The sequence below is a fragment of the Scomber japonicus genome, chromosome 12 (assembly GCF_027409825.1).
Source record: "Scomber japonicus isolate fScoJap1 chromosome 12, fScoJap1.pri, whole genome shotgun sequence".
Classification (NCBI taxonomy): Eukaryota; Metazoa; Chordata; class Actinopteri; order Scombriformes; family Scombridae; genus Scomber; species Scomber japonicus.
In genome coordinates, this window is record NC_070589.1 from 10,386,772 (window position 1) to 10,411,404 (window position 24,633).

General features: G+C 39.8%; 5 protein-coding genes across 6 annotated transcripts in view; 2 read left to right on the forward strand and 3 right to left on the reverse strand.

Moving 5' to 3' along the window:
- Positions 1–3,175: 3,175 nt before the first annotated feature.
- pecr (peroxisomal trans-2-enoyl-CoA reductase) overlaps positions 3,176–24,633 on the forward strand; it is a 200,450-nt gene continuing 178,992 nt past the window's right edge. The window contains exons 1-8 of one of the 2 annotated variants that reach the window (XR_008322009.1): positions 3,176–3,318; positions 4,399–4,532; positions 4,622–4,787; positions 4,891–4,972; positions 5,059–5,155; positions 5,233–5,343; positions 5,773–5,884; positions 5,982–6,283. Coding sequence is in view for 1 of the 2 variants with exons in the window: in XM_053330412.1 (XP_053186387.1) it covers positions 3,207–3,318; positions 4,399–4,532; positions 4,622–4,787; positions 4,891–4,972; positions 5,059–5,155; positions 5,233–5,343; positions 5,773–5,884; positions 5,982–6,064 (897 nt within the window). In the remaining variant the exon portion in view is untranslated. Of the gene's footprint in view, positions 3,319–4,398; positions 4,533–4,621; positions 4,788–4,890; positions 4,973–5,058; positions 5,156–5,232; positions 5,344–5,772; positions 5,885–5,981; positions 6,342–24,633 lie in introns of those variants that run through there. The other variant, XM_053330412.1, reaches the window with a different exon arrangement.
- On the forward strand, positions 7,338–8,807 carry ndufb3 (NADH:ubiquinone oxidoreductase subunit B3). The gene is made up of 3 exons (XM_053330419.1): positions 7,338–7,393; positions 8,335–8,463; positions 8,566–8,807. The coding sequence occupies exons 2-3, from the start codon at positions 8,336–8,338 to the stop codon at positions 8,714–8,716; spliced, it is 279 nt and encodes a 92-aa protein (XP_053186394.1). The 5' UTR covers positions 7,338–7,393; position 8,335; the 3' UTR covers positions 8,717–8,807.
- On the reverse strand, positions 8,810–12,053 carry LOC128369361 (UDP-glucuronosyltransferase 1A1-like). The gene is made up of 9 exons (XM_053330389.1): positions 11,430–12,053; positions 11,178–11,241; positions 10,949–11,097; positions 10,424–10,551; positions 10,148–10,241; positions 9,887–10,012; positions 9,713–9,800; positions 9,359–9,578; positions 8,810–9,246 (listed from the first exon to the last, which is right to left on the reverse strand). The coding sequence occupies exons 1-9, from the start codon at positions 11,919–11,921 to the stop codon at positions 8,976–8,978; spliced, it is 1,632 nt and encodes a 543-aa protein (XP_053186364.1). The 5' UTR covers positions 11,922–12,053; the 3' UTR covers positions 8,810–8,975.
- Positions 13,734–17,354, reverse strand: LOC128369359 (UDP-glucuronosyltransferase 1A1-like). Its single transcript, XM_053330387.1, has 9 exons — positions 16,470–17,354; positions 16,218–16,281; positions 15,989–16,137; positions 15,464–15,591; positions 15,184–15,277; positions 14,920–15,045; positions 14,746–14,833; positions 14,392–14,611; positions 13,734–14,260 (listed from the first exon to the last, which is right to left on the reverse strand). The coding sequence occupies exons 1-9, from the start codon at positions 16,959–16,961 to the stop codon at positions 13,990–13,992; spliced, it is 1,632 nt and encodes a 543-aa protein (XP_053186362.1). The 5' UTR covers positions 16,962–17,354; the 3' UTR covers positions 13,734–13,989.
- Positions 19,934–23,784, reverse strand: LOC128369360 (UDP-glucuronosyltransferase 1A1-like). Its single transcript, XM_053330388.1, has 9 exons — positions 22,811–23,784; positions 22,559–22,622; positions 22,330–22,478; positions 21,805–21,932; positions 21,574–21,667; positions 21,310–21,435; positions 21,136–21,223; positions 20,782–21,001; positions 19,934–20,647 (listed from the first exon to the last, which is right to left on the reverse strand). The coding sequence occupies exons 1-9, from the start codon at positions 23,300–23,302 to the stop codon at positions 20,377–20,379; spliced, it is 1,632 nt and encodes a 543-aa protein (XP_053186363.1). The 5' UTR covers positions 23,303–23,784; the 3' UTR covers positions 19,934–20,376.

A 24,633-nucleotide genomic window follows, 5' to 3' on the forward strand; every position in this document is an offset into this window, starting at 1 on the left:
ACTTTTAACACACATAACAATACATTACACTGTTTTAACATTTATTTGATAAAACTACTATTAAAACAACGCTATTAACAGCGTATGGCCCTTTAAAGACAAACGTGTGTCTATCCCGCCGTTTCTTACTTCCGGTCATAGATAGACTTACTTCAGAAGTCCTGCAGGAGAAACAGAAGTGTCCGTCCCTCTGCTTGATAGTAAGTTAACAATGTTTTATTTAATCACCACTACTGTATTGTACTGTATGCTTCAATTAGAAGAACATTAACGAGGGTTTTATTATTGGCCACTTTGTATTGTGTCGGCTCAGAAAAAGTTTGTTTGTTTGCTTTAATCCAAACCAGCTAGTTATATTTCTATATCCATATTAAACCACTCTGCAGTCACACATGCAACTGAATTTGGCCATTAAGACCTGTTGCTTTAATGTCGCTGGACTAAAAGCGCCACATAATGAATCATTACAGTGTAATATGTGCCATATGAGCAGGGTTGAGAGGATTACTTTAAAAATGTATTCCGATACAGTTACTTGTTACCTGTTAAAAAATGTAGTCAGTGACGTAATCCAAGTACCACATTATTGCAGTAATGTAACTTGATTACTTCCCGTTACTTTAGGATTGATCTTAACTGCTCTCTTTCTCTTTTGAATGATCAAATTGATATTTAATGATATAATGGAAATCATTTGGACGTGGGCCCATAAAACGCAGCAGATTGCGGGTGTGTGAAGTGTGTTCATGTGCGCACCAGCACGCGTCATGCGCTATCCTCCTCTACTTAATTTCCCTCTTGTATCTGCTCTGTTTAGTTTGGCACTTAAAAGTGCATAATAGTAGGCTATGTCTTTCTTTATTGTAAAATGTGTTTTAAAATTGTAATCCTGCTAAATAATCCCTACTTTTACCAAATGTACCAGTTCAGATTACGTCTTTTTTTCTGTAACTGTAGTGGAATACAGTTACCTTTTTTTTGTTTCCTAATTACGTTATTCAGTTACTCTCCAAGCCTGCACGAGTGATAAAGCAATGCAATTAGAGTCTTATTTTCCAAAAACAAGGTTTGACTCCATGGATAATAAACTAGAAACCCAGTATGACTGTATTAACTAGTTCACTTCATGAGCAACAGAAAAAAAGAGTTCTTCTCTTAAATATCTTGTTCTTCATGTCTCTGTCTCTATTTCAGATTCATCATGGCAGCCATACACAAACTGACAAGCAAGAAAACAGAAATTATTGACACTTTGAGTGGAGACCGTCGAATCTTTGACAGAGTTCAACAGGGACGTGTCTTAAATCTACGTGAGTACAGGAACGTCACCAACATCAACAAAGAGAATGTAGAGGGGCACGTCATTGCACTTGTGGATAAGATCATGAATAAAGGAGAGGGGACCTGCCAAATGTTCCTGAACCTCCTGCAAACTGATGAAGACATTAAATCGACTTACCCAGAGTTGGAGAACATACTCACAGATAGCACTGGTATGTAACACACACAGTTTTAGAACAGAAACTACGATGTCTAGCCTTAATCATATAACAACCCATCATTTATTTCACATTTAGCAACTTAAGGCTTCATCAAAAAGTCTGACGTTTGGAAGTGTAATTATGTTTTACTCTGGATTCCTCAGACGGTCTTCAGCAAGATATCATGGAGCAGGAACAGATGGACATACGTTGAAGTGAGCCAGAAAGAAGACCTGATGCTGTTGTTCTGACCTTTTTATCTTTCTTTTATAATCTCTATCTGTATTCACAATCAATCATGGCCTTTTTATATTATAGCCCTATTTTGTCACAATAAAGTGTGTTTATGTGTAGAATGATTCTTGCCTACATTTCCTTTCCTATGTATATACAGTATATATATATCTAGACATTAAAAAATGTTCTATACATGGTTTTTCAGTGCCAGAAAAATGACAAAAAGTGTTGCAACAAAGATCTCGTTTTATAGCTGTAGTAGTTTGAATAATGCTGAATCTACCTGCATGTCTGTACGTGGAGAAACATTTCACTACTTCACTACTTTTAATGGATTTTAAATGCATTGATAAAAAACATTTTGGGGAATTTTTTTCCAGTCTGTCTTGAAACAACAGTCAGTTGCATACAAACAGAAAGAGGATTTCCTCTCTGTAATCACTCTTCCTGTTCATACTATTAAATGATCTCCTTCAAATGAGCTTTCAGAGTAAGTAATGGGAAAAAAATCCACAGCGCGTTCACACAGTCATTTAAAAGTGGATGTGAAGCTTATATGAGGCTTCAGCAGTCTGAGTTAGTCATATCAAGTAGATATCTGACACATTTACAGACTTTTTAGCATCAAATTCTTAGTGTTTCCTGTTGAGCTGTGGTGGAAGTATAGTAACAAAAAGAGGGACTTTGGCATTAAAAAGACTGATGATGAAAGCTGTCAACGTTGATGTGACTTAGTTGGATGACTAAAGCTTCATATCAGACAAACTTAAATACATTTGTACACTGGAGGATTTTTTCTTCCAACACTTACATTGTAAATGCATTATGAGGGGATCTTCAATGGTCGGTATGAACAGGAGGAATGATTACAACAAGAAAAACATACTTGAACAATTGTGAAAAAGCACTGTGACATATATCCCTCAATGCATCTTAAACTCATTAATACTGGACAACTGGTATTTGGAACCACGAGTTATGTGCACTGTTGTTTCAGGACAGACTTGAAATATTGTGTCTTTAATTAAATGAATAGGGACTGTAAGCTGTTTACATTGACAGGATTTAGTGAATGAAACATCATTGCATACAAAAGGTAGTTACAGCAGTCAAGTTCATTTGGATTTTTCTACCCTGTAAAACATTTTCTTTAAAGATTTAAGAATAATATGCTTTTTAATGTCTGTTAATCTTTAAGAACTAGTAATTTAAGTTTTTTTTCCCTAGGACGGTAAAGTGATACGCCGCCCTACCCTGCCTCGGATTGGTCAGGTCACGTTGCCTTCGTTGTTCGGGTTGGTTATGTTTAGGGCGCAACGAGTGAGATTGGTTAGGATTAGAGTTAGAATGTCAGGCTAAGCCTATCAGAGGGAGAGTAGGGCGGGTCATCACTTCGCCATCCTAGGAAAATAAATCATCTACTGTACGATTTCCAGCAGAGGACGCAGTGTTGTCCTGTCTCATCAGAACAGGGTCAAGAAAACAAACATGGCGGTTTCCAGTGTTTTCAGACCGGGTTTGTTCGACCATAAAGTTGCAATAGTAACAGGTGGAGGGACCGGTATCGGTAAAGCTATCTCTGCAGAGCTGCTGGAGCTGGGTGAGTGATACGGTGGCATGAAAACAGACATTTTTATTTGTCCCTGCACAACAGTTGTTAAGTGTACAGCTGCTGACTGACATCCAGAGCCAAGTGAACTTCAGACCTGACTGTCAGACAGTGGTGCAAGAAGTATTCAAAGTACCAACACAGCAATGTAAAAATACTGCATTACTAGTAACGTACGCAAGTGTTATGAGCTTGTAAATGTACTGCAGTATTATATGACTCATATGAGTGATGTAGTATGTAGTATTACAGTAAAAGTACTGCAGTATTATGAGTGATGTAGTATGCAGTATTACAGTAAAAGTACTGCAGTATTATGAGTGATCTAGTATGCAGTATTACAGTAAAAGTACTGCATTATTATGAGTGATGTAGTATGCAGTATTACAGTAAAAGTACATAAGCGTAATGAGTGATGTAGTATGCAGTATTACAGTAAAAGTACTGCATTATTATGAGTGATGTAGTATGCAGTATTACAGTAAAAGTAGTGGTTTGATCCCTCTGACTGATATATTATTATATATGACATCACTAGATTATTAATAGTGAAGCATCAGTGTTAGAGCAAATATTGGATCATTTGAACATTTATTGAAATGAAACCATGTGAGAGGTTTTGAGGGAAACATCACTATTTGGTGGAGCTGTTAAGAACACACAGACATCTGAAATGTGACCCTGACTACACACTACTTTTTGTAAAACGTCAAAAGACAAAAAGGTTTCATCTTTAACAATGTATTGTATTTTAAAAGCTTGTTATATTAATCATTTTGTCAAATCTTCATCTGAAAGGTAACTAAAGCTGTCAAATAAATGTAGTGAAGTAGAAAGTACAATTCCCTCTGAAATGTAGTGAAGTGGAAGTATAAAGTAGCATCACACAGAAATAAGCAGGAAATGTAGTTTCCAACACTGCTGTCAGATGAGCAAAGGCCTGTAATGTGTGACATATAAATACTAAAGAGGCATAATGTTCGGTAACAGTGATCAAATGAAAAGTATGAGAACTTACAGCACATAGAAGGCTTTAATATTTTTTTAGTGTAACACCTATGTTGTCTTCAGGCTGCAATGTGGTGATCTCCAGTAGAAAACTGGAGAGGTTGGAGACAGCAGCCAAGGAGATGAGACAGAAAATCCCAACCTCCAGCCCCGCACGTGTCACTCCCATGATCTGCAACATCCGTAATGAAGATGAGGTGCGCACAATGTCAGCCTCTGAAACTGCTGTGTGTTCAAATTGTGTGATTGAATCGAGACGGTTTCATCTTGATTCTCTGTGCGACAGGTGAAAACTCTTGTATCATCGGTGCTGAAGCAGTACGGCCGCATAGATTTTTTGGTGAACAATGGAGGAGGTCAGTTCAGCAGTCCAGTAGAACACATGTCCTCTAAAGGCTGGAAGGCCGTGATAGACACAAACCTGACTGGAACCTTCCACTGCTGTCAGGAAGGTAAGATACAGACAGCTGACAATGGGTCTGAGTGTGTTAGTGTGTGTGTGTGTGTGTATGTTTCAGCTCTGTACGTGATTGTCTCGCCGTTTTCTCCACACAGTCTACACAGCATGGATGAAACAACATGGAGGGGTGATCATCAACATTATCGCCGACATGTGGAAAGGTTTCCCAGGCATGGCGTAAGTGACACCTCCCTCCAAATTCACACTCGGCAGAAACACTCTTTTCCTTTTTTTGTTCAAACACCGTCTCCTCTCCCCGACAGCCACACGGGAGCAGCGAGGGCAGCAGTGGATAACTTAACGAAGAGTCTGGCCATCGAGTGGGCAGCCTCAGGAGTCAGAGTCAATGCTGTTGCACCTGTATGTACAAGTCATGAGTCAGTGCTTGGAAATGTGTGACAATGCAGTCATTTCAACATGCCTTTGTGTGGTTGCAGGGTACCATTTTTTCCAAAACTGCCATGGAGAACTATAAGGAGCTTGGACCAAACCTTTTCAAAATGTCTGTTCCATTTAGTCCTGCAAAGAGACTTGGAGTGCCAGAAGAGGTGCGTAAACGCTTAGTGATAACAACAACAAACTCCACTGAACGCTGTATATCACAATATTTGCTCAGTTAAGGAAAATCAGCTGTTAAATAACATTAGACACATTGAAATGTGATGAGTGTGATGATGTGAAGTCAGAGAACATCCAGTGAGAAATACAACATAATAATGACTCTATAGTGTTAATTTAACTACAAAGGTCTGTCTCATGATTCACAGTGCTGATAAAACCCCCACTGGATAAAACAGGATCAGATAATATATAAAGAAGTGGGCGGGTTCCAGGAAATCAATGATAAATAGAGGAAAATAGGAAATTCTTGGTAAATGAAAGTCATAGATGTAGAGCATGTGTTTTGACTTTGTTGCTTTAGTTCTTTTGTTTCTTCTCTTTTTTCTCTCTCTTTAAAATCTTGTTGGTATATTCAGATCTCCTCAGCAGTTTGTTTCCTGCTCTCTCCTGCCGCCTCCTACATCTCAGGGGCCACCCTGAGGGTCGATGCGGGGCAGAGTCTGTACCACTCCATGTGGGAGATACCCAGTATGTCAGTCTTGCTAATGCATGCATCCATACTTTTGTCCTAGCATTATATATGTATATGGAGTAATTAGATCATGTGTGTGTTGTTTGTCTCCAGACCACCGTGCATGGCCTGAGGCTCCAGAAGGGGAAAACCTGGACTCTCTGAAGGACCTGCTCAACCCACAAAGCAAACTCTAATGCAGTTTTGTATCATGTTCTGACTCCAGTGCATTAAACCACACAAACACCTGTCCAGTGAGCATAATACAGACACCGCAAGCACTGTCACAGAGACCAGATACCGTCGTGGCCTTGTTATAAGATGTGATTTCTAATGTAATTCATGTGGTTCATCTGTTATATTGTATGTAATTAATATCAACATGTGTGTGTGATTATTTTTCTGAGTAATTATTTGTGACGACAAACTTTTATTATGAATGTAGAATACCTTCTGATTAAATATTTTTCTGTTATTGTAAGTTTTTTATTTGTTCAAAACAGCTGCTACATACTACTATTACAAATGGAGACAAAAGGGAAAAAGCAAAACAGACAGAATGTTGAATATTAAACGCAAATCAAAACTCTTTGTATGTTTTAATTATGTTTTTTAATTTGCACTGATTTAGCATTTTTTTGAGCCTGTTCCAAATTTGAGGAGCTACAATGTCATAAGCATTAGTTCAGTGTTCAGTCTGAACAGCTGCACAGGCACAGCTAACAGGCTCTGAGGATCTCTTGCTCCTCACAGAGTTGAGAGGAGACCAATACTGTTCAGTAATTCCACAGTTCCTTAATATATAAAATGGAAAACTAACAAGTAAAAGTTTGCTACTACTGAAATGAAAGCTTTAAAATCATTAATCTAAAGTAATACTGAGGTAATTGTGAAATGACTATCTGTGGATACAAAACATGTACCAAATTGTTAACATAAGTATACCTATTTTGTTTATTATAATACTTTATTGCTTAGACTATGCTGTGATTTTTAACAGGGATGACTATGCACGCATTTATAAGGGTGGATATAAGTAAAACTGACATTATTAAATACCTTACTACAACTTTACATGGTTTGTATATTTATAATGCTGACACACAATTATACCTTACAACCTTACACCAACTGTAGGTGTATTTCTTTGTTTTTTAGCTGTTTTTTTTATTATCGGGGAGCCTTTCCTGATTTTAATTGAGTTGTAATTTTCTTTATTGTAATTTTATTATAAAATCATTCTTGTTTTTTTCTTACACTAAATTACTGTATTTGTACTCTAATGGTTTTATAATTTGTCTGTTTTTATTTTGCTGTCTTTGTGGAGCTTTTTCAGAAAGTGCTTTAAGGGTAAATATTATTTTTATTATCACTATTTTACACCCAACAGATAAAGTCTATACACTTCATGGATAAAAGTGCATAGATTTTCTCACGTCAACGTCGTGACGTATAACTTTGCTGTAAAGTATCTCCGACTGTCGCAACCGTTAGTCCCACAGCAGAGGTCACAACAAACGAAACAGGTACAGTTATTTTTCTTCATAAAATCTTGAATTCATGGTCTGAACATGTCTTTTGTAGCTCCATTACAGTGGAAGGCAGCAATACCTTAACAGATACGAAGGTGTAAAGGAGTACATAATGAGTCATTAGGCAAATGCTGAATATTCTGTTAGCTGCTAGCATAATGCTAGCTGCTAACTACGCTTGACATAATTTGGGTTAGTTTCTTTATTTTAGGCCAAGTAATGAACTAATTAGATGAGGCTAGATGTGCACATGCAACGTTAGAATGTCCAGTAAGGAGCTGTTTGTGTATTAATTATTAGTAACTCCCTACTTTGAACCACGTTGACATTATAAAAAAGTCAATACAAAGTGTCCACGCTCTTCAAACAGATATTAAAGCATTGCATTGTATTTGTATTGTTAATGGCTGTACTAAAAAGTTTATTAAAAATAATAAAGAGAATTTTAAAATAAGTTATGTCTTCAAATGAGTGGTATTATGATAATGGTTGTCATAAGGTTAATTGTTTACAAAGGTGATGCAGTTAACTTTACCTTGAAGAAGATTAATTTTAGGATCAACTACTACAGTGAAACCTAATCCGTGGTATGTATACAGTGTTTGCCAGTGTTTTTCCATTACCAACACATCAAATTTTTTATCAAATTAATTTCCTGAGGATAAATGTATGCAGGTTGTGAAGAGCAGAACTGAAGCAGTCAACTATTCAGCTAAGAGGTGACGCTGACATGAGCTTTTGCTGCTTATGTGCAGATGTTGAGTTATAAAATGTTTTATCATGATGTTAGAGATGTATCTTGGTGTTTAAAACATGGCACAACGAAGGGTGGTGTGTACTAGCCTTATGGTACCAGCAAGCTGAAGGCTAATTAACTTTTCTTTTTCTTTTTTTAAACACTGCTAAATATGCAAATATCTGTGTCTGTTAAACAGTATGGGAGGTGACCACGGCCACAGCAAGCTGTCCATGCCAGACTGGCGGCAGTGGAAGGCAGATGGGACACCACTGGAGTTTACACAGCAGAGGTTGGCTGCCAGGGGCCTCAAGGACCCATGGGCACGGTGAGTATTTATATGATCTTGAGACATATATATATATATACACATGTGCCATATCTTTGTGTGACATCGCTCCCTAACTGTCTTACCTGTCTCTCTGTGCAGTAATGAGGCGTGGAGGTACTCAGGCGGCTTCGCCCGTGCTGTGACTCTGTCAGATGTGCTGCTGAGAGGATTCAAATGGGGCTTTGCTGCCTTTACTGTTGCTCTGGCTGTAGAGTACGCCCTGTTCCCACCAAAGAAGGGTGGCCACTAAACCTCATCATTGTTCCTAATACCTAGAACATGCCCTAATGGATTCTAACAATATAATGTATTTTCTGTTTATTAAATGTCTTTTCGATCAACACATGGCTTCATTTATTGTTCTCACACACTATCACAAGGCTGTAGTACAACATAACTAACTTCAATTCATTTTAAAATGGTGTGTCCATGATAATGCTGTGTTTTTAAAATTTTCAATAACAAACAGATACAAATGTAGTCATTCATTTTATCTTTCTGACACCAGGTTAGTCTCGCTTCCTCTTCCTGCTCAGTTTCCGCAGGCATAGTTTTAAGCATTTTATAGTCAGTGTTATGAAAATCAGTACTACAGTCACCAGCAGCACTATTACATCCAAGGAGAAGTACTGGAACCAGTTGAGGTCATGGAGAGCAGGTCTGAGATGTTTTGCCCCTTTGTGCTGCATCACAAATTCTGTCCAGTACACTGAGAGGTCGAGTGGGTCAACAGGCCGGTCTTTATGAAGAGCTGACAACTTCTGTGCATTCTCTTTATAACTGGACAAAGTTGAAGGATACAACACTGAGGTCAGTAGATAGCATGCAAAGCAGAGTCTGAAACTAATCATAATTCACAATGATTTAAAAATATGACCCTCTGACACCTCACCTGATGTCACTGATGACCTTGTTCAGCCCCCAAAGAAGGGTTTCTGTAGTGATAGAAAAAATATCCAACACGACTCCTACTCCCCTGCTTGCCAACCTCTGGGCATTGTCAGGCTGATCCCCACTAAGTGGCATCATCACCATGGGAACAGCATGACACAGGCCTTCAAAAAGGCCATGTGAACCAGCGTGTGTGATGAAAGCCCGAGCTCCAGGATGTGCTAACACAAAATGCACAGACAGTTAGGAAAACTACTACTAGAAGATGTCTGATATTATGGTTTATAAAATGTAATCAGTCAAAACTGAGCAGTAAACTTCATATTCCAGCGTGGGATGTGATGTATTTATTTACCTAGAAGATCATTCTGAGGCACCCATTTCATCATCTTCACATTTTCTGGTACATTGTCAGGAACAAGCCCAGTGTATCTCCATATCACCTATCAAAGTGTTTTGACATTTTAATTGTTATAGAGATGCATTATATGGAATGTATCTTCATATATGCTCTTATATATTCCTGTACCTTCTGTGGAATCTGTCTGAAGGCCTCCAGGAAAACAGAGGTTGTCTCTTCTGGTAGATCTGACACCATGCTGCCCAGAGTGAACACTACAAAGCCATGCTCTCCTGACACCCAGGAATCCAAGTCCTGCAAAACAAATACAAAGTTGTTGAGATTTACATTTGCCTTTATTTCTTTATTCATCTTTGTATCTTGCTGCATTTAAGTCAGTAGCAAAGTATTTCTGATTCATTTTAAACAGAATCAGAAACACAGTCTTACCTCAGGCAGAGGATTTCTCACGTTGCAGTTGATGCCACCAACCAGTACGACATTAGGCATCAGGGGGCGCGGTAACTCCAGTGTGAAGTCAATCCTGTTATATGATCAATTATTTCAGTGCGATTTAGAGTCATGCACGTTCACAAATAATGTTGTAGCAACTGATACACAAGGTAATCTTCCTGCCCTGTGTATCAGTGCTTCAGCAGAGGACAACATTAGTTGTGTATCCCTCACACAAATCTCAACATACTGTAGAACCTTTGAACACGTTACCTCAGCAGCCAGATATCAGAGTGTGACAGAACTTCAGCTATGCCCACTTCCTCTCCCAGGAACTGATAGGCTATGTGGTCAAAGTGCCAATACAGCATGCGGCACATCAGTGGCTCCAGTGCAGCCACCTGTATGTTATAGGTTAACAAACGCATCACAAAATGTGTTGGTGTTCAGAAAAACATCTCAATACAAGTCATGCGAGTAAAATTTTAACAGTGCTGCTAAGTTATAGTATATTTGAGACAAGTTTAACTGGGTCATCATGAAGCACATGACTTTGAATGATAGATAAAAGTGGTGTGCCTATCCAGGCAATGTTTGCCAGAGCCAGGATCTCAGAAGCCCTCAACTGTTTCTGCAGAACTTGGTGACAAAACGAAAGAGATGAAGTAATGGGATTTGTGGCTTACCTATTAAAGTAGCTAATGAGTGTACACCAGAGTTCATCTTAAAAATCATAAACATGAACATCCACTCCATGCATCCATCTGTCCATGCACACGTCTGTCAATAAGTGCTCACCAAAGTGTTGAAAACCCTCTGCTTGAAGCTCATTCTATCTGTGTATAGAGTGAAGAAGCGAGGCACGTATGAGGGTGGGGAGGGACAGCCTGCAGATGCCATTTCCAAGAAACATGGAATGCCCCTCAGCAAATTAACAGTAGGAAGACCTAAAGGGATTTAGCAAAAAGTGATGAGGAAATGTCCAAATTTACAATCAAATAGATAATCCAAGTGTGGCAGCACCCACCTAATTTCCGAGCTATCAATGAGCCTGTGGGGACCGTGGGGTCTGTCAGGACAGCATCATAACCCTGCAGAGTGAAGAGGTAAAAAGCAGCAGGCACTTTATTTTACTCCAACTTTAATAGGTAAATGCATTGTTCAAAATAACAAGAACACTTTACAGCATAACGTATGGTTGTTTGCAGCTACCCCACTTTACAAAGATTAACAACCATTTTCTTTCTATATGAATATGGCTCTGCACAAACACACTCACCTGCTGTGCCAGATGTGAGATGAGACTGGCATTGAAAAGCAGGCTCTCTGCAGTGATGTGGATTATGCCAATAAATCTCTGGATCCGTGAAAACCGTTTCCTTATCTTCCCCGTGAAAGACTGTGCAGATTTGTGAATGATGTCCATGTGTGTGGATATCATAGAATCAATGAATGCCTGGTCATATGGAACAGGAAAGGTCAGAGTGTCGTAGTGCTCCCCTGGGCCCATCCTCATGCTGAGCTCCGGTATCACAACAGTGACCCGGTGTCCACGACGACCCATTTCTTGAGCAATGGCCTTTATACCAACCCAGTGACTCCCATCCATAGGTACCACCAGCAAGTTGCCCAAGAAAGGTGAAGAATCAGTCTGAGTTGCAAGAATGCTGTCAGTCTTTTCTGCCACAGATCCTCTTGCCTTATTTACAGCTCCATTGAGCTCCACATCCATGTTTAGCAGCAAGAACACAAACACTCCTGCTTTCCACATTGTTCTCTTTGCCTCTGTGTCTACAGCTCAGTGAAGCCAACACAGAGACAATATTTTCTGGCTCTAGTTCCCTTGTCCTCTCAATTTGCTCGCGCTATGTCTCTGCTTTCAAATGATTTATCAAAACTCCCTCTTGTCATAAACTGGTCATAAAACAATAGTGAAGTGCTTCCTTGTTTTATGCTTCCTTGTTTTTTTACAACTCCTCAAATGCTTCTTAGGTTCCTGCTGTTGAAATTTGGCTATAGATAGCTCAAATTGTTGAGAAAACACCCATTTTCCTGTGCTTTGATTGACAGTTAAAGTTCTCCCTCCCTTCAGGCTCATCTGTCTGGGTTGTTGAAATTCCTCTGTGGATTAGAAGAGCTGTGTGTGTTCAAATTCCACATTAAAACAAATACAGCCCTCAACAACTGGCATTCAAGGGTCATTGTAATGCACTTCTCAGTGACTTGTTAATGTGTAATTCCATTCATTCATATATTAATAATCACACATAATCTGAAGCACACAATCACAGTGGATACAGCACCTAGGTGAGAGGGGGAAAGTTCAGTGGAAGATATGGCAATATTCTGCCATTCAGTGTGTTTATGTTCACTGCAAGTCAAATATTTGTATAGTATAAGGCATTCAATGAGAAATTCAATATAATAGCCCATATCATTTCTACTGCTCCAGTCTTTCCAAACTTCATGTGTTGGCAATGTCACATATTATTGACATTGACATTTTTGAACACCTTACTTTACATGGTCCATTGAGTCGGAGCTGAATATTGGAGAATTGTCATGGATTCACCGACATTACAAGGGAGTCTTTGATGTTTTGGTCGTGAAACCCACACCCCCTACTCATGGAAAAGATTATGAAGCCCAGTATCCTGGAATAAGAGGTGCTGCATGCCAAACAGAATGCACATGCACAAAATATACAACAGACACACATGGATTGCAGGAGGATGCACAAAAGGAACAAGGACATGTGCAATTCACTTGAACATCATCAACAAAAGTTCTTAATTCACTGGGATGACAAATCTTAGGTTTCTGTAATCAGATCATTTTCACATTTGTAATGTGCCTGACTAAACTTACAATATCATCTAGTCCTGGATTATTATTGTTTTTTTGTTTTTTTAAAGATATGGTCTGGCATAGATACCTTTATTTAGCAGTAGACAGGAAACATGGGAGAGTGGGCGGGGTGTGACCTCCGGTCGGGATTCTATTTGGCATGCGCTCTAGCCACTCATCCACCTGTGCTCCCTGGTCCTGCATTATTACATAATTTTGTCTCTGTATTGCAGTTTGGCCCCAAAATCTAGTTAAGTTTATTTAAGCACATGTGTGTAACATTAACAATGACTGTCAAGTTTAGGTGTCCCAGTTCCCAAAGGCCAGTACGCTGGGATTCCTGTTATTAATCAAACATGCTTTTTTCCTGGTCTGACATGTTAAAATGTCTACCACGAAAAAGGTCAGTATCAGAAACCTGGAACCAAAGCAGCTAATTGCTAATGAGCCATCACTATACCTGTGCTTTTTCTTCTCTGACATGCATATTCCTTAAACTCCCTTCCAGTTATGTATATAAGACATATAAAAATACTTCGCTTGGAACCATAATGTGTGTCTGATGTGGTTTTTCCACATGAAAAGTATAATAGCCTCTTTAATACCTGAAATGGCATTTATTCATTTTCCCTCATGACAAAATTCCAGAAAACTACAAATATGCAATTGAATTTGATTTCCTCCTGGACACAAGATATCCCCAACTTCACTGTAAAGTCAATTCTCAGTGTTTGTACACCAGAGGCTTGCTTATAGGCAACTTTCCACTTTCAACAGATGAATGTTTAAACAGTCAAATACCCAACTGGAGGAAAAAGAAGAACAACACTAAGATGAGAAAGGGGACTTGAATAAAGTTATTTCATCAAAGTATCACAATATAACATAAATACAGAAAACCTGGGGCCTTGGTGTTTCGATGATTATGCTGTATTTTTAAAATAACAAACAGATACAAATGTAATCATTCATTTCATCTTCCTGAGACCAGGTTAGTCTCGCTTCCTCTTCCTGCTCAGTTTCCGCAGGCATAGTTTTAAGCATTTTATAGTCAGTGTTATGAAAATCAGTACTACAGTCACCAGCAGCACTATTACATCCAAGGAGAAGTACTGGAACCAGTTGAGGTCATGGAGAGCAGGTCTGAGATGTTTTGCCCCTTTGTGCTGCATCACAAATTCTGTCCAGTACACTGAGAGGTCGAGTGGGTCAACAGGCCGGTCTTTATGAAGAGCTGACAACTTCTGTGCATTCTCTTTATAACTGGACAAAGTTGAAGGATACAACACTGAGGTCAGTAGATAGCATGTAAAGCAGAGTCTGAAACTAATCATAATTCACAATAATGATAGTTTAAGTCAATGATTTAAAAATATGACCCTCTGACACCTCACCTGATGTCACTGATGACCTCGTTCAGCCCCCAAAGAAGGCTTTCTGTAGTGATAGAAAAAATATCCAACACGACTCCTACTCCCCTGCTTGCCAACCTCTGGGCATTGTCAGGCTGATCCCCATTAAGTGGCATCATCACCATGGGAACAGCATGACACAGGCCTTCAAAAAGGCCATGTGAACCAGCGTGTGTGATGAAAGCCCGAGCTCCAGGATGTGCTAACACAAAATGCACAGACAGTTAGGAAAACTACTACTAGAAGATGTCTGATGTTATGGTTTATAAAATGTAATCAGTCAAAACTGAGCAGTAAACTTCATATTCCAGCGTGGGATGTGATGTATTTATTTACCTAGAAGATCATTCTGAGGCACCCATTTCATCATCTTCACATTTTCTGGTACATTGTCAGGAACAAGCCCAGTGTATCTCCATATCACCTATCAAAGTGTTTTGACATTTTAATTGTTATAGAGATGCATTATATGGAATGTATCTTCATATATGCTCTTATATATTCCTGTACCTTCTGTGGAATCTGTCTGAAGGCCTCCAGGAAAACAGAGGTTGTCTCTTCTGGTAGATCTGACACCATGCTGCCCAGAGTGAACACTACAAAGCCATGCTCTCCTGACACCCAGGAATCCAAGTCCTGCAAAACAAATACAAACACAGAGTTGAGATTTGCATTTGCCTTTCTTTCTTTATTCATCTTTGTATCTTGCTGCATTTAAGTCAGTAGCAAAGTATTTCTGATTCATTTTAAACAGAATCAGAAACACAGTCTTACCTCAGGCAGAGGATTTCTCACGTTGCAGTTGATGCCACCCACCAGTATGACATTAGGCATCAGGGGGCGCGGGAACTCCATTGTGAAGTCATTCCTGTTATATACATGATCAATTATTTCAGTGCGATTTAGAGTCATGCACGTTCACAAATAATGTTGTAGCAACTGATACACAAGGTAATCTTCCTGCCCTGTGTATCAGTGCTTCAGCAGAGGACAACATTAGTTGTGTATCCCTCAAACAAATATCAACATACTGTATAATCTTTGAACACGTTACCTCAGCAGCCAGATATCAGAGTGTGACAGAACTTCAGCTATGCCCACTTCCTCTCCCAGGAACTGATAGGCTATGTGGTCAAAGTGCCAATACAGCATGCGGCACATCAGTGGCTCCAGTGCAGCCACCTGTATGTTATAGGTTAACAAACGCATCACAAAATGTGTTGGTGTTCAGAAAAACATCTCAATACAAGTCATGCGAGTAAAATTTTAACAGTGCTGCTAAGTTATAGTATATTTGAGACAAGTTTAATTGGGTCATCATGAAGCACATGACTTTGAATGATAGATAAAAGTGGTGTGCCTATCCAGGCAATGTTTGCCAGAGCCAGGATCTCAGAAGCCCTCAACTGTTTCTGCAGAACTTGGTGACAAAACGAATGAGATGAAGTAATGGGATTTGTGGCTTACCTATTAAAGTAGCTAATGAGTGTACACCAGAGTTCATTTTGAAAATAAAAAACATGAACATGCACTCCATGCATCCATCTGTCCATGCACACGTCTGTCAATAAGTGCTCACCAAAGTGTTGAGAACCCTCTGCTTGAAGCTCATTCTATCTGTGTATAGAGTGAAGAAGCGAGGCACGTATGAGGGTGGGGAGGGACAGCCTGCAGATGCCATATCCAAGGAACATGGAATGCCCCTCAGCAAATTAACAGTAGGAAGACCTAAAGGGATTTAGCAAAAAGTGATGAGGAAATGTCCAAATTTACAATCACATAGATAATCCAAGTGTGGCAGCACCCACCTAATTTCCAAGCTATCAATGAGCCTGTGGGCACCATGGGGTCTGTCAGGACAGCATCATAACCCTGCAGAGTGAAGAGGTAAAAAGCAGCAGGCACATTATTTTACTCCAACTTTAATAGGTAAATGCATTGTTCAAAATAACAAGAACACTTTACAGCATAACGTATGGATGTTTGCAGCTACCCCACTTTACAAAGATTAACAACCATTTTCTTTCTATATGAATATGGCTCTGCACAAACACACTCACCTGCTGTGCCAGATGTGAGATGAGACTGGCATTGAAAAGCAGGCTCTCTGCAGTGGTGTGGAGTATGCCCTTGATTCTCTGGATCTGTGAAAACCGTTTACTTATCTTCTCCATGAAAGACTGTGCAGATTTCTGCATGATGTCCTTGTGTGTAGACAACACAGAATCAATGAATGCCTGGTCATATGGAACAGGAAAGGTCAGAGTGTGGTAGTGCTCCCCTGGGCCCATCCTCATGTTGAGCTCCGGTATCACAACAGTGACTCGGTGTCCACGACGACCCATTTCTTGAGCAATGGCCTTTATACCAATCCAGTGACTCCCATCCATAGGTACCACCAGCAAGTTGCCCAAGAAAGGTGAAGAATCAGTCTGAGTTGCAGGAATGCTGTCAGTCTTTTCTGCCACAGATCCTCTTGCCTTATTTACAGCACCATTGAGCTCCACAGCCATGTTTAGCAGCAAGAACACAAACACTCCTGCTTTCCACATTGTTCTCTTTGCCTCTGTGTCTACAGCTCAGTGAAGCCAACACAGAGACAATATTTTCTCGCTCTAGTTCCCTTGTCCTCTCAATTTGCTCGCGCTATGTCTCTGCTTTCAAATGATTTACCAAAGCTCCTTCTTGTCATAAACTGGTCATAAAACAATAGTGAAGTGCTTCCTTGTTTTACGAAAGAAGCACAAGTTGAAGCAGCCGTACTGTGTGTGTTCATATGAGCTCCTGATCTTTTGAAACATACTATCCCACTGAGCAAGGACATTTTGGTTTATCCGGTGGAAATGCAGGCGTAGACATGTAGTTCCTCAAATGCTTCTTAGGTTCCTGCTGTTGAAATTTGGCTATAGGTAGTTCAAAGTGTTGAGAAAAAAAAACCTTTTCCTGTGCTCTGAGTGCCAGTTAAAGTTCTCCCTCCCTTCAGGCTCATCTGTCTGGGTTGTTGAAATTCCTCTTTGGATTAGAAGAGCTGTGTGTGTTCAAATTCCACATTAAAACAAATACAGCCCTCAACAACTGGCAGTCAAGGGTCATTGTAATGCACCACTCAGTGACTTGTTAATGTGTAATTCCATTCATTCATTATTGCTAATCACACATAAACTGAAGCACACAATCACAGTGGATACAGCACCTAGGTGAGAGGGGGAAAGTTCAGTGGAAGATATGGCAATATTCTGCCATTCAGTGTGTTTATGTTCACTGCAAGTCAAATATCTGTATAGTATAAGGCATTCAATGAGAAATTCAATATAATAGCCCATATCATTTCTACTGCTCCAGTCTTTCCAAACTTCATGTGTTGGCAATGTCACATATTATTGACATTGACATTTTTGAACTTCTTTTACATGGTCCATTGAGTCGGAGCTGAATATTGGAGAATTGTCATGGATTCACTGACATTACAAGGCAAGGCAAGGCAAGGCAGTTTTATTTATATAGCGCATTTCATACACAATGGCAATTCAATGTGCTTTACATAAAACAGAAAAACATGTAATTTGAGAAACTTAAAACATACAATTAAACCCCCCCCACCCCCCCCCCCCCCATAATAAAAACAAAGTACAGAAAAATAGAAAGACATAAATAAAATGATTGCAGCATAAAATAATAAATTAGCTTTAAAATCATTAAAAGGACAAAGAGTGCAAATGAAAGATTCAAATGTAAAGTGCTTTAGAAGAGCTCAATCGTAAGCACAGGAGAAGAGAAGTGTTTTTAACCTGGATTTAAAAATGTTCACTGTTGGGGCTGATTTCAGTTCTGCTGGTAGTTTGTTCCAGTTATGTGCAGCATAACAGCTAAAAGCTGCTTCACCATGTTTAGTTTGAACTCTGGGCTCAACTATCTGACCTGAGTCAGTAGATCTCAGAGCTCTACTGGGTTTATATTCTACTAACATGTCATTCATGTATTCTGGACCTAAACCATTCAGTGATTTGTAGACCAGTAGCAGAACTTTAAAATCTATTCTATAGCTGACTGGGAGCCAGTGTAAAGACTTTAGAACTGGAGTAATGTGCTCTGATCTCTTTGTTCTGGTTAAAACTCGAGCTGCAGTGTTCTGAATGAGCTGCAGCTGTTTAATGCTTTTTTGTGGGAGTCCAGTCAGAAGACCGTTACAGTAGTCGAGTCTACTTGAGATGAAAGCATGAATCAACTTCTCCTGGTCTGTTTGAGACATAAAACCCTTCACTCTGGATATGTTCTTAAGCTGATAGAAGGCTGTTTTGGTGATTGATTTGATATGACTGCTGAAAGTCAGATCTGAGTCTATCAGCACGCCAAGGTTTCGGACTTGGTCCGTAGTTTTTAGAGAGAGTGACTCCAGATGTTTACTGACAGCAATCCTCTTCTCTTTATTGCCAAAAACAATGACCTCAGTTTTGTCCTGATTTAATTAAAGGAAATTTTGGTTCATCCAATCAGTGACTTGCTCTAAACAGTGACACAATGACTGTATTGGACTGTAGTCATCTGGGGACAGTGCCAGGTATATCTTTGTGTCAAGGGAGTCTTCAATGTTTTGGTCGTGAAACCCGACCCCCTACTCATGGAAAAGATTATGAAGCCCAGTATCCTGGAATAAGAGGTGCTGCATGCCAAACAGAATGCACATGCACAAAATATACAACAGACACACATGGATTGCAGGAGGATGCACAAAAGGAACAAGGACATGTGCAATTCACTTGAACATCATCAGCAAAAGTTCTTAATTCACTGGTATGACAAATCTTAGGTTTCTGTAATCAGATCATTTTCACATTTGTAATGTGCCTGATTAAACTTACAATATCATCTGGTCCTGCATTATTATTATCATTATTATTATTATGTTTTAAAGATATTGTCTGGCATAGATACCTTTATTTAGCAGTAGACAGGAAACATGGGAGAGTGGGCGGGGTGTGACCTCCGGCCGGGATTCTATTTGGCATGCGCTCTAGCCACTCATCCACCTGTGCTCCCTGGTCCTGCATTATTACATAATTGTGTCTCTGTATTGCAGTTTGGCCCCAAAATCTAGTTAAGTTTATTTAAGCACATGTGTGTAACATTAACAATGACTGTCAAGTTTAGGTGTCCCAGTTCCCAAAGGCCAGTACGCTGGGATTCCTGTTATTAATCACACATGCTTTTTTCCTGGTCTGACATGTTAAAATGTCTACCACGAAAAAGGTCAGTATCAGAAACCTGGAACCAAAGCAGCTAACTGCTAATGAGCCATCACTATACCTGTGCTTTTTCTTCTCTGACATGCATATTCCTTAAACTCCCTTCCAGTTATGTATATAAGACATATAAAAATACTTCGCTTGGAACCATAATGTGTGTTTGATGTGGTTTTTCCACATGAAAAGTATAATAGCCTCTTTAATACCTGAAATGGCATTTATTCATTTTCCCTCATGACAAAATTTGATTTCCTCCTGGACACAAGATATCCCCTACTTCACTGTAAAGTCAATTCTCAGTGTTTGTACACCAGAGGCTTGCTTATAGGCAACTTTCCACTTTCAACAGATGAATGTTTAAACAGTCAAATACCCAACTGGAGGAAAAAGAAGAACAACACTAAGATGAGGAAGGAGACTTGAATAAAGTTGTTTCATCAAAGTATCACAATATAACATAAATACAGAAAACCTGGGGCCAGGTAGGAGAAGGTCTTTTTGATTATTTTCTGGGTTTCTGCATAAAATATAATGTGACATTTTCTGGACTTTATGGGAACCTGGAGGCCATCGGGGGAAATGTCTATCTATATCCAAATACAAGGCTATCTTATAAAATAACTAACATAACTCATTTTAATTGGTGTTTCAATGATTATGCTGTATTTCTAAAATAACAAACAGATACAAATTTAGTCATTCATTTCATCTTTCTGACACCAGGTTAGTCTCGCTTCCTCTTCCTGCTCAGTTTCCGCAGGCATAGTTTTAAGCATTTTATAGTCAGTGTTATGAAAATCAGTACTACAGTCACCAGCAGTGCTATTACATCCCAGGAGAAGTACTGGAACCAGTTGAGGTCATGGAGAGCAGGTCTGAGATGTTTTGCCCCTTTGTGCTGCATCACAAATTCTGTCCAGTACACTGAGAGGTTGAGTGGGTCAACAGGCCGGTCTTTATGAAGAGCTGACAGCTTCTGTGCATTCTCTTTATAACTGGACAGAGTTGAAGGATACAACACTGAGGTCAGTAGATAGCATGCAAAGCAGAGTCTGAAACTAATCATAATTCACAATAATGGTGGTAGTTTAAGGCAATGATTTAAAAATATGACCCTCTGACACCTCACCTGATGTCACTGATGACCTCGTTCAGCCCCCAAAGAAGGGTTTCTGTAGTGATAGAAAAAATATCCAACACGACTCCTACTCCCCTGCTTGCCAACTTCTCGGCATTGTCAGGCTGATCCCCACTAATTGGCATCATCACCATGGGAACAGCATGACACAGGCCTTCAAAAAGGCCATGTGAACCAGCGTGTGTGATGAAAGCCCGAGCTCCAGGATGTGCTAACACAAAATGCACAGACAGTTAGGAAAACTACTACTAGAAGATGTCTGATATTATGGTTTATAAAATGTAATCAGTCAAAACTGAGCAGTAAACTTCATATTCCAGCGTGGGATGTGATGTATTTATTTACCTAGAAGATCATTCTGAGGCACCCATTTCATCATCTTCACATTTTCTGGTACATTGTCAGGAACAAGCCCAGTGTATCTCCATATCACCTATCAAAGTGTTTTGACATTTTAATTGTTATAGAGATGCATTATATGGAATGTATCTTCATATATGCTCTTATATATTCCTGTACCTTCTGTGGAATCTGTCTGAAGGCCTCCAGGAAAACAGAGGTTGTCTCTTCTGGTAGATCTGACACCATGCTGCCCAGAGTGAACACTACAAAGCCATGCTCTCCTGACACCCACGAATCCAAGTCCTGCAAAACAAATACAAACACAGAGTTGAGATTTGCATTTGCCTTTCTTTCTTTATTCCTCTTTGTATCTTGCTGCATTTAAGTCAGTAGCAAAGTATTTCTGATTCATTTTAAACAGAATCAGAAACACAGTCTTACCTCAGGCAGAGGATTTCTCACGTTGCAGTTGATGCCACCAACCAGTACGACATTAGGCATCAGGGGGCGCGGGAACTCCATTGTGAAGTCATTCCTGTTATATACATGATCAATTATTTCAGTGCGATTTAGAGTCATGCACGTTCACAAATAATGAACAGCAGAGGACAACATTAGTTGTGTATCCCTCACACAAATATCAACATACTGTATAATCTTTGAACACGTTACCTCAGCAGCCAGATATCAGAGTGTGACAGAACTTCAGCTATGCCCACTTCCTCTCCCAGGAACTGATAGGCTATGTGGTCAAAGTGCCAATACAGCATGCGGCACATCAGTGGCTCCAGTGCAGCCACCTGTATGTTATAGGTTAACAAACGCATCATAAAATGTGTTGGTGCTCAGAAAATCATCTCAATACAAGTCATGCGAGTAAAATTTTAACAGTGCTGCTAAGTTATAGTATATTTGAGTCAAGTTTAACTGGGTCATCATGAAGCACATGACTTTGAATGATAGATAAAAGTGGTGTGCCTATCCAGGCAATGTTTGCCAGAGCCAGGATCTCAGAAGCCCTCAACTGTTTCTGCAGAACTTGGTGACAAAACGAATGAGATGAAGTAATGGGATTTGTGGCTTACCTATTAAAGTAGCTAATGAGTGTACACCAGAGTTCATTTTAAAAATAAAAAACATGAACATCCACTCCATGCATCCATCTGTCTATGCACACGTCTGTCAATAAGTGCTCACCAAAGTGTTGAGAACCCTCTGCTTGAAGCTCATTCTATCTGTGTATGCAGTGAAGAAGCGAGGCACGTATGAGGGTGGGGAGGGACAGCCTGCAGATGCCATATCCAAGGAACATGGAATGCCCCTCAGCAAATTAACAGTAGGAAGACCTAAAGGGATTTAGCAAAAAGTGATGAGGAAATGTCCAAATTCACAATCACATAGATAATCCAAGTGTGGCAGCACCCACCTAATTTCCAAGCTATCAATGAGCCTGTGGGCACCATGGGGTCTGTCAGGACAGCATCATAACCCTGCAGAGTGAAGAGGTGAAAATCAGCAGGCACTTTATTTTACTCCAACTTTAATAGGTAAATGCATTGTTCAAAATAACAAGAACACTTTACAGCATAACGTATGGATGTTTGCAGCTACCCCACTTTACAAAGATTAACAACCATTTTCTTTCTATATGAATATGGCTCTGCACAAACACACTCACCTGCTGTGCCAGATGCGAGATGAGACTGGCATTAAAAAGCAGGCTCTCTGCAGTGGTGTGGATTAGGCCCTTGATTCTCTGGATCCATGATAACCGTTTCCTTATCTTCTCCATGAAAGACTGTGCAGATTTCTGCATGATGTCCTTGTGTGAAGACAACACAGAATCAATGAATGCCTGGTCATATGGAACAGGAAAGGTCAGAGTGTGGTAGTGCTCCCCTGGGCCCATCCTCATGTTGAGCTCCGGTATCACAACAGTGACTCGGTGTCCACGACGACCCATTTCTTGAGCAATGGCCTTTATACCAATCCAGTGACTCCCATCCATAGGTACCACCAGCAAGTTGCCCAAGAAAGGTGAAGAATCAGTCTGAGTTGCAAGAATGCTGTCAGTCTTTTCTGCCACAGATCCTCTTGCCTTATTTACAGCACCATTGAGCTCCACAGCCATGTTTAGCAGCAAGAACACAAACACTCCTGCTTTCCACATTGTTCTCTTTGCCTCTGTGTCTACAGCTCAGTGAAGCCAACACAGAGACAATATTTTCTCGCTCTAGTTCCCTTGTGCTCTCAATTTGCTCGCGCTATGTCTCTGCTTTCAAATGATTTACCAAAGCTCCTTCTTGTCATAAACTGGTCATAAAACAATAGTGAAGTGCTTCCTTGTTTTACGAATGAAGCACAAGTTGAAGCAGCCGTACTGTGTGTGTTCATATGAGCTCCTGATCTTTTGAAACATACTATCCCACTGAGCAAGGACATTTTGGTTTACCCGGTGGAAATGCAGGCGTAGACACGTAGTTCCTCAAATGCTTCTTAGGTTCCTGCTGTTGAAATTTGGCTATAGGTAGTTCAAAGTGTTGAGAAAAAAAACCTTTTCCTGTGCTCTGAGTGCCAGTTAAAGTTCTCCCTCCCTTCAGGCTCATCTGTCTGGGTTGTAGAAATTCCTCTTTGGATTAGAAGAGCTGTGTGTGTTCAAATTCCACATTAAAACAAATACAGCCCTCAACAACTGGCAGTCAAGGGTCATTGTAATGCACCACTCAGTGACTTGTTAATGTGTAATTCCATTCATTCATTATTGCTAATCACACATAAACTGAAGCACACAATCACAGTGGATACAGCACCTAGGTGAGAGGGGGAAAGTTCAGTGGAAGATATGGCAATATTCTGCCATTCAGTGTGTTTATGTTCACTGCAAGTCAAATATCTGTATAGTATAAGGCATTCAATGAGAAATTCAATATAATAGCCCATATCATTTCTACTGCTCCAGTCTTTCCAAACTTCATGTGTTGGCAATGTCACATATTATTGACATTGACATTTTTGAACTTCTTACTTTACATGGTCCATTGAGTCGGAGCTGAATATTGGAGAATTGTCATGGATTCACTGACATTACAAGGGAGTCTTCAATGTTTTGGTCGTGAAACCCGACCCCCTACTCATGGAAAAGACTATGAAGCCCAGTATCCTGGAATAAGAGGTGCTGCATGCCAAACAGAATGCACATGCACAAAATATACAACAGACACACATGGATTGCAGGAGGATGCACAAAAGGAACAAGGACATGTGCAATTCACTTGAACATCATCAGCAAAAGTTCTTAATTCACTGGTATGACAAATCTTAGGTTTCTGTAATCAGATCATTTTCACATTTGTAATGTGCCTGATTAAACTTACAATATCATCTGGTCCTGCATTATTCTTATCATTATTATTATTATGTTTTAAAGATATGGTCTGGCATAGATACCTTTATTTAGCAGTAGACAGGAAACATGGGAGAGTGGGCGGGGTGTGACCTCCG

Excerpts from the sequence above, each read along its gene's own strand:
- ndufb3 (XM_053330419.1), top strand. The coding sequence starts at position 8,336 with ATGGGAGGTGACCACGGCCACAGCAAGCTGTCCATGCCAGACTGGCGG. Across the intron at positions 8,464-8,565 it reads CTCAAGGACCCATGGGCACG|TAATGAGGCGTGGAGGTACT; the intron begins GTGAGTATTTAT and ends CTCTCTGTGCAG.
- LOC128369361 (XM_053330389.1), bottom strand. The coding sequence starts at position 11,921 with ATGTGGAAAGCAGGAGTGTTTGTGTTCTTGCTGCTAAACATGGATGTG. Across the intron at positions 10,242-10,423 it reads TCTGATATCTGGCTGCTGAG|GATTGACTTCACACTGGAGT; the intron begins GTAACGTGTTCA and ends ATCATATAACAG. Across the intron at positions 9,801-9,886 it reads TCAGACAGATTCCACAGAAG|GTGATATGGAGATACACTGG; the intron begins GTACAGGAATAT and ends ACACTTTGATAG.
- LOC128369359 (XM_053330387.1), bottom strand. The coding sequence starts at position 16,961 with ATGTGGAAAGCAGGAGTGTTTGTGTTCTTGCTGCTAAACATGGCTGTG. Across the intron at positions 15,592-15,988 it reads AGAGGGTTCTCAACACTTTG|GTGGCTGCACTGGAGCCACT; the intron begins GTGAGCACTTAT and ends TATAACATACAG. Across the intron at positions 15,278-15,463 it reads TCTGATATCTGGCTGCTGAG|GAATGACTTCACAATGGAGT; the intron begins GTAACGTGTTCA and ends TGTATATAACAG.
- LOC128369360 (XM_053330388.1), bottom strand. The coding sequence starts at position 23,302 with ATGTGGAAAGCAGGAGTGTTTGTGTTCTTGCTGCTAAACATGGCTGTG. Across the intron at positions 22,479-22,558 it reads ATTGATAGCTTGGAAATTAG|GTCTTCCTACTGTTAATTTG; the intron begins GTGGGTGCTGCC and ends AAATCCCTTTAG. Across the intron at positions 21,668-21,804 it reads TCTGATATCTGGCTGCTGAG|GAATGACTTCACAATGGAGT; the intron begins GTAACGTGTTCA and ends TGTATATAACAG.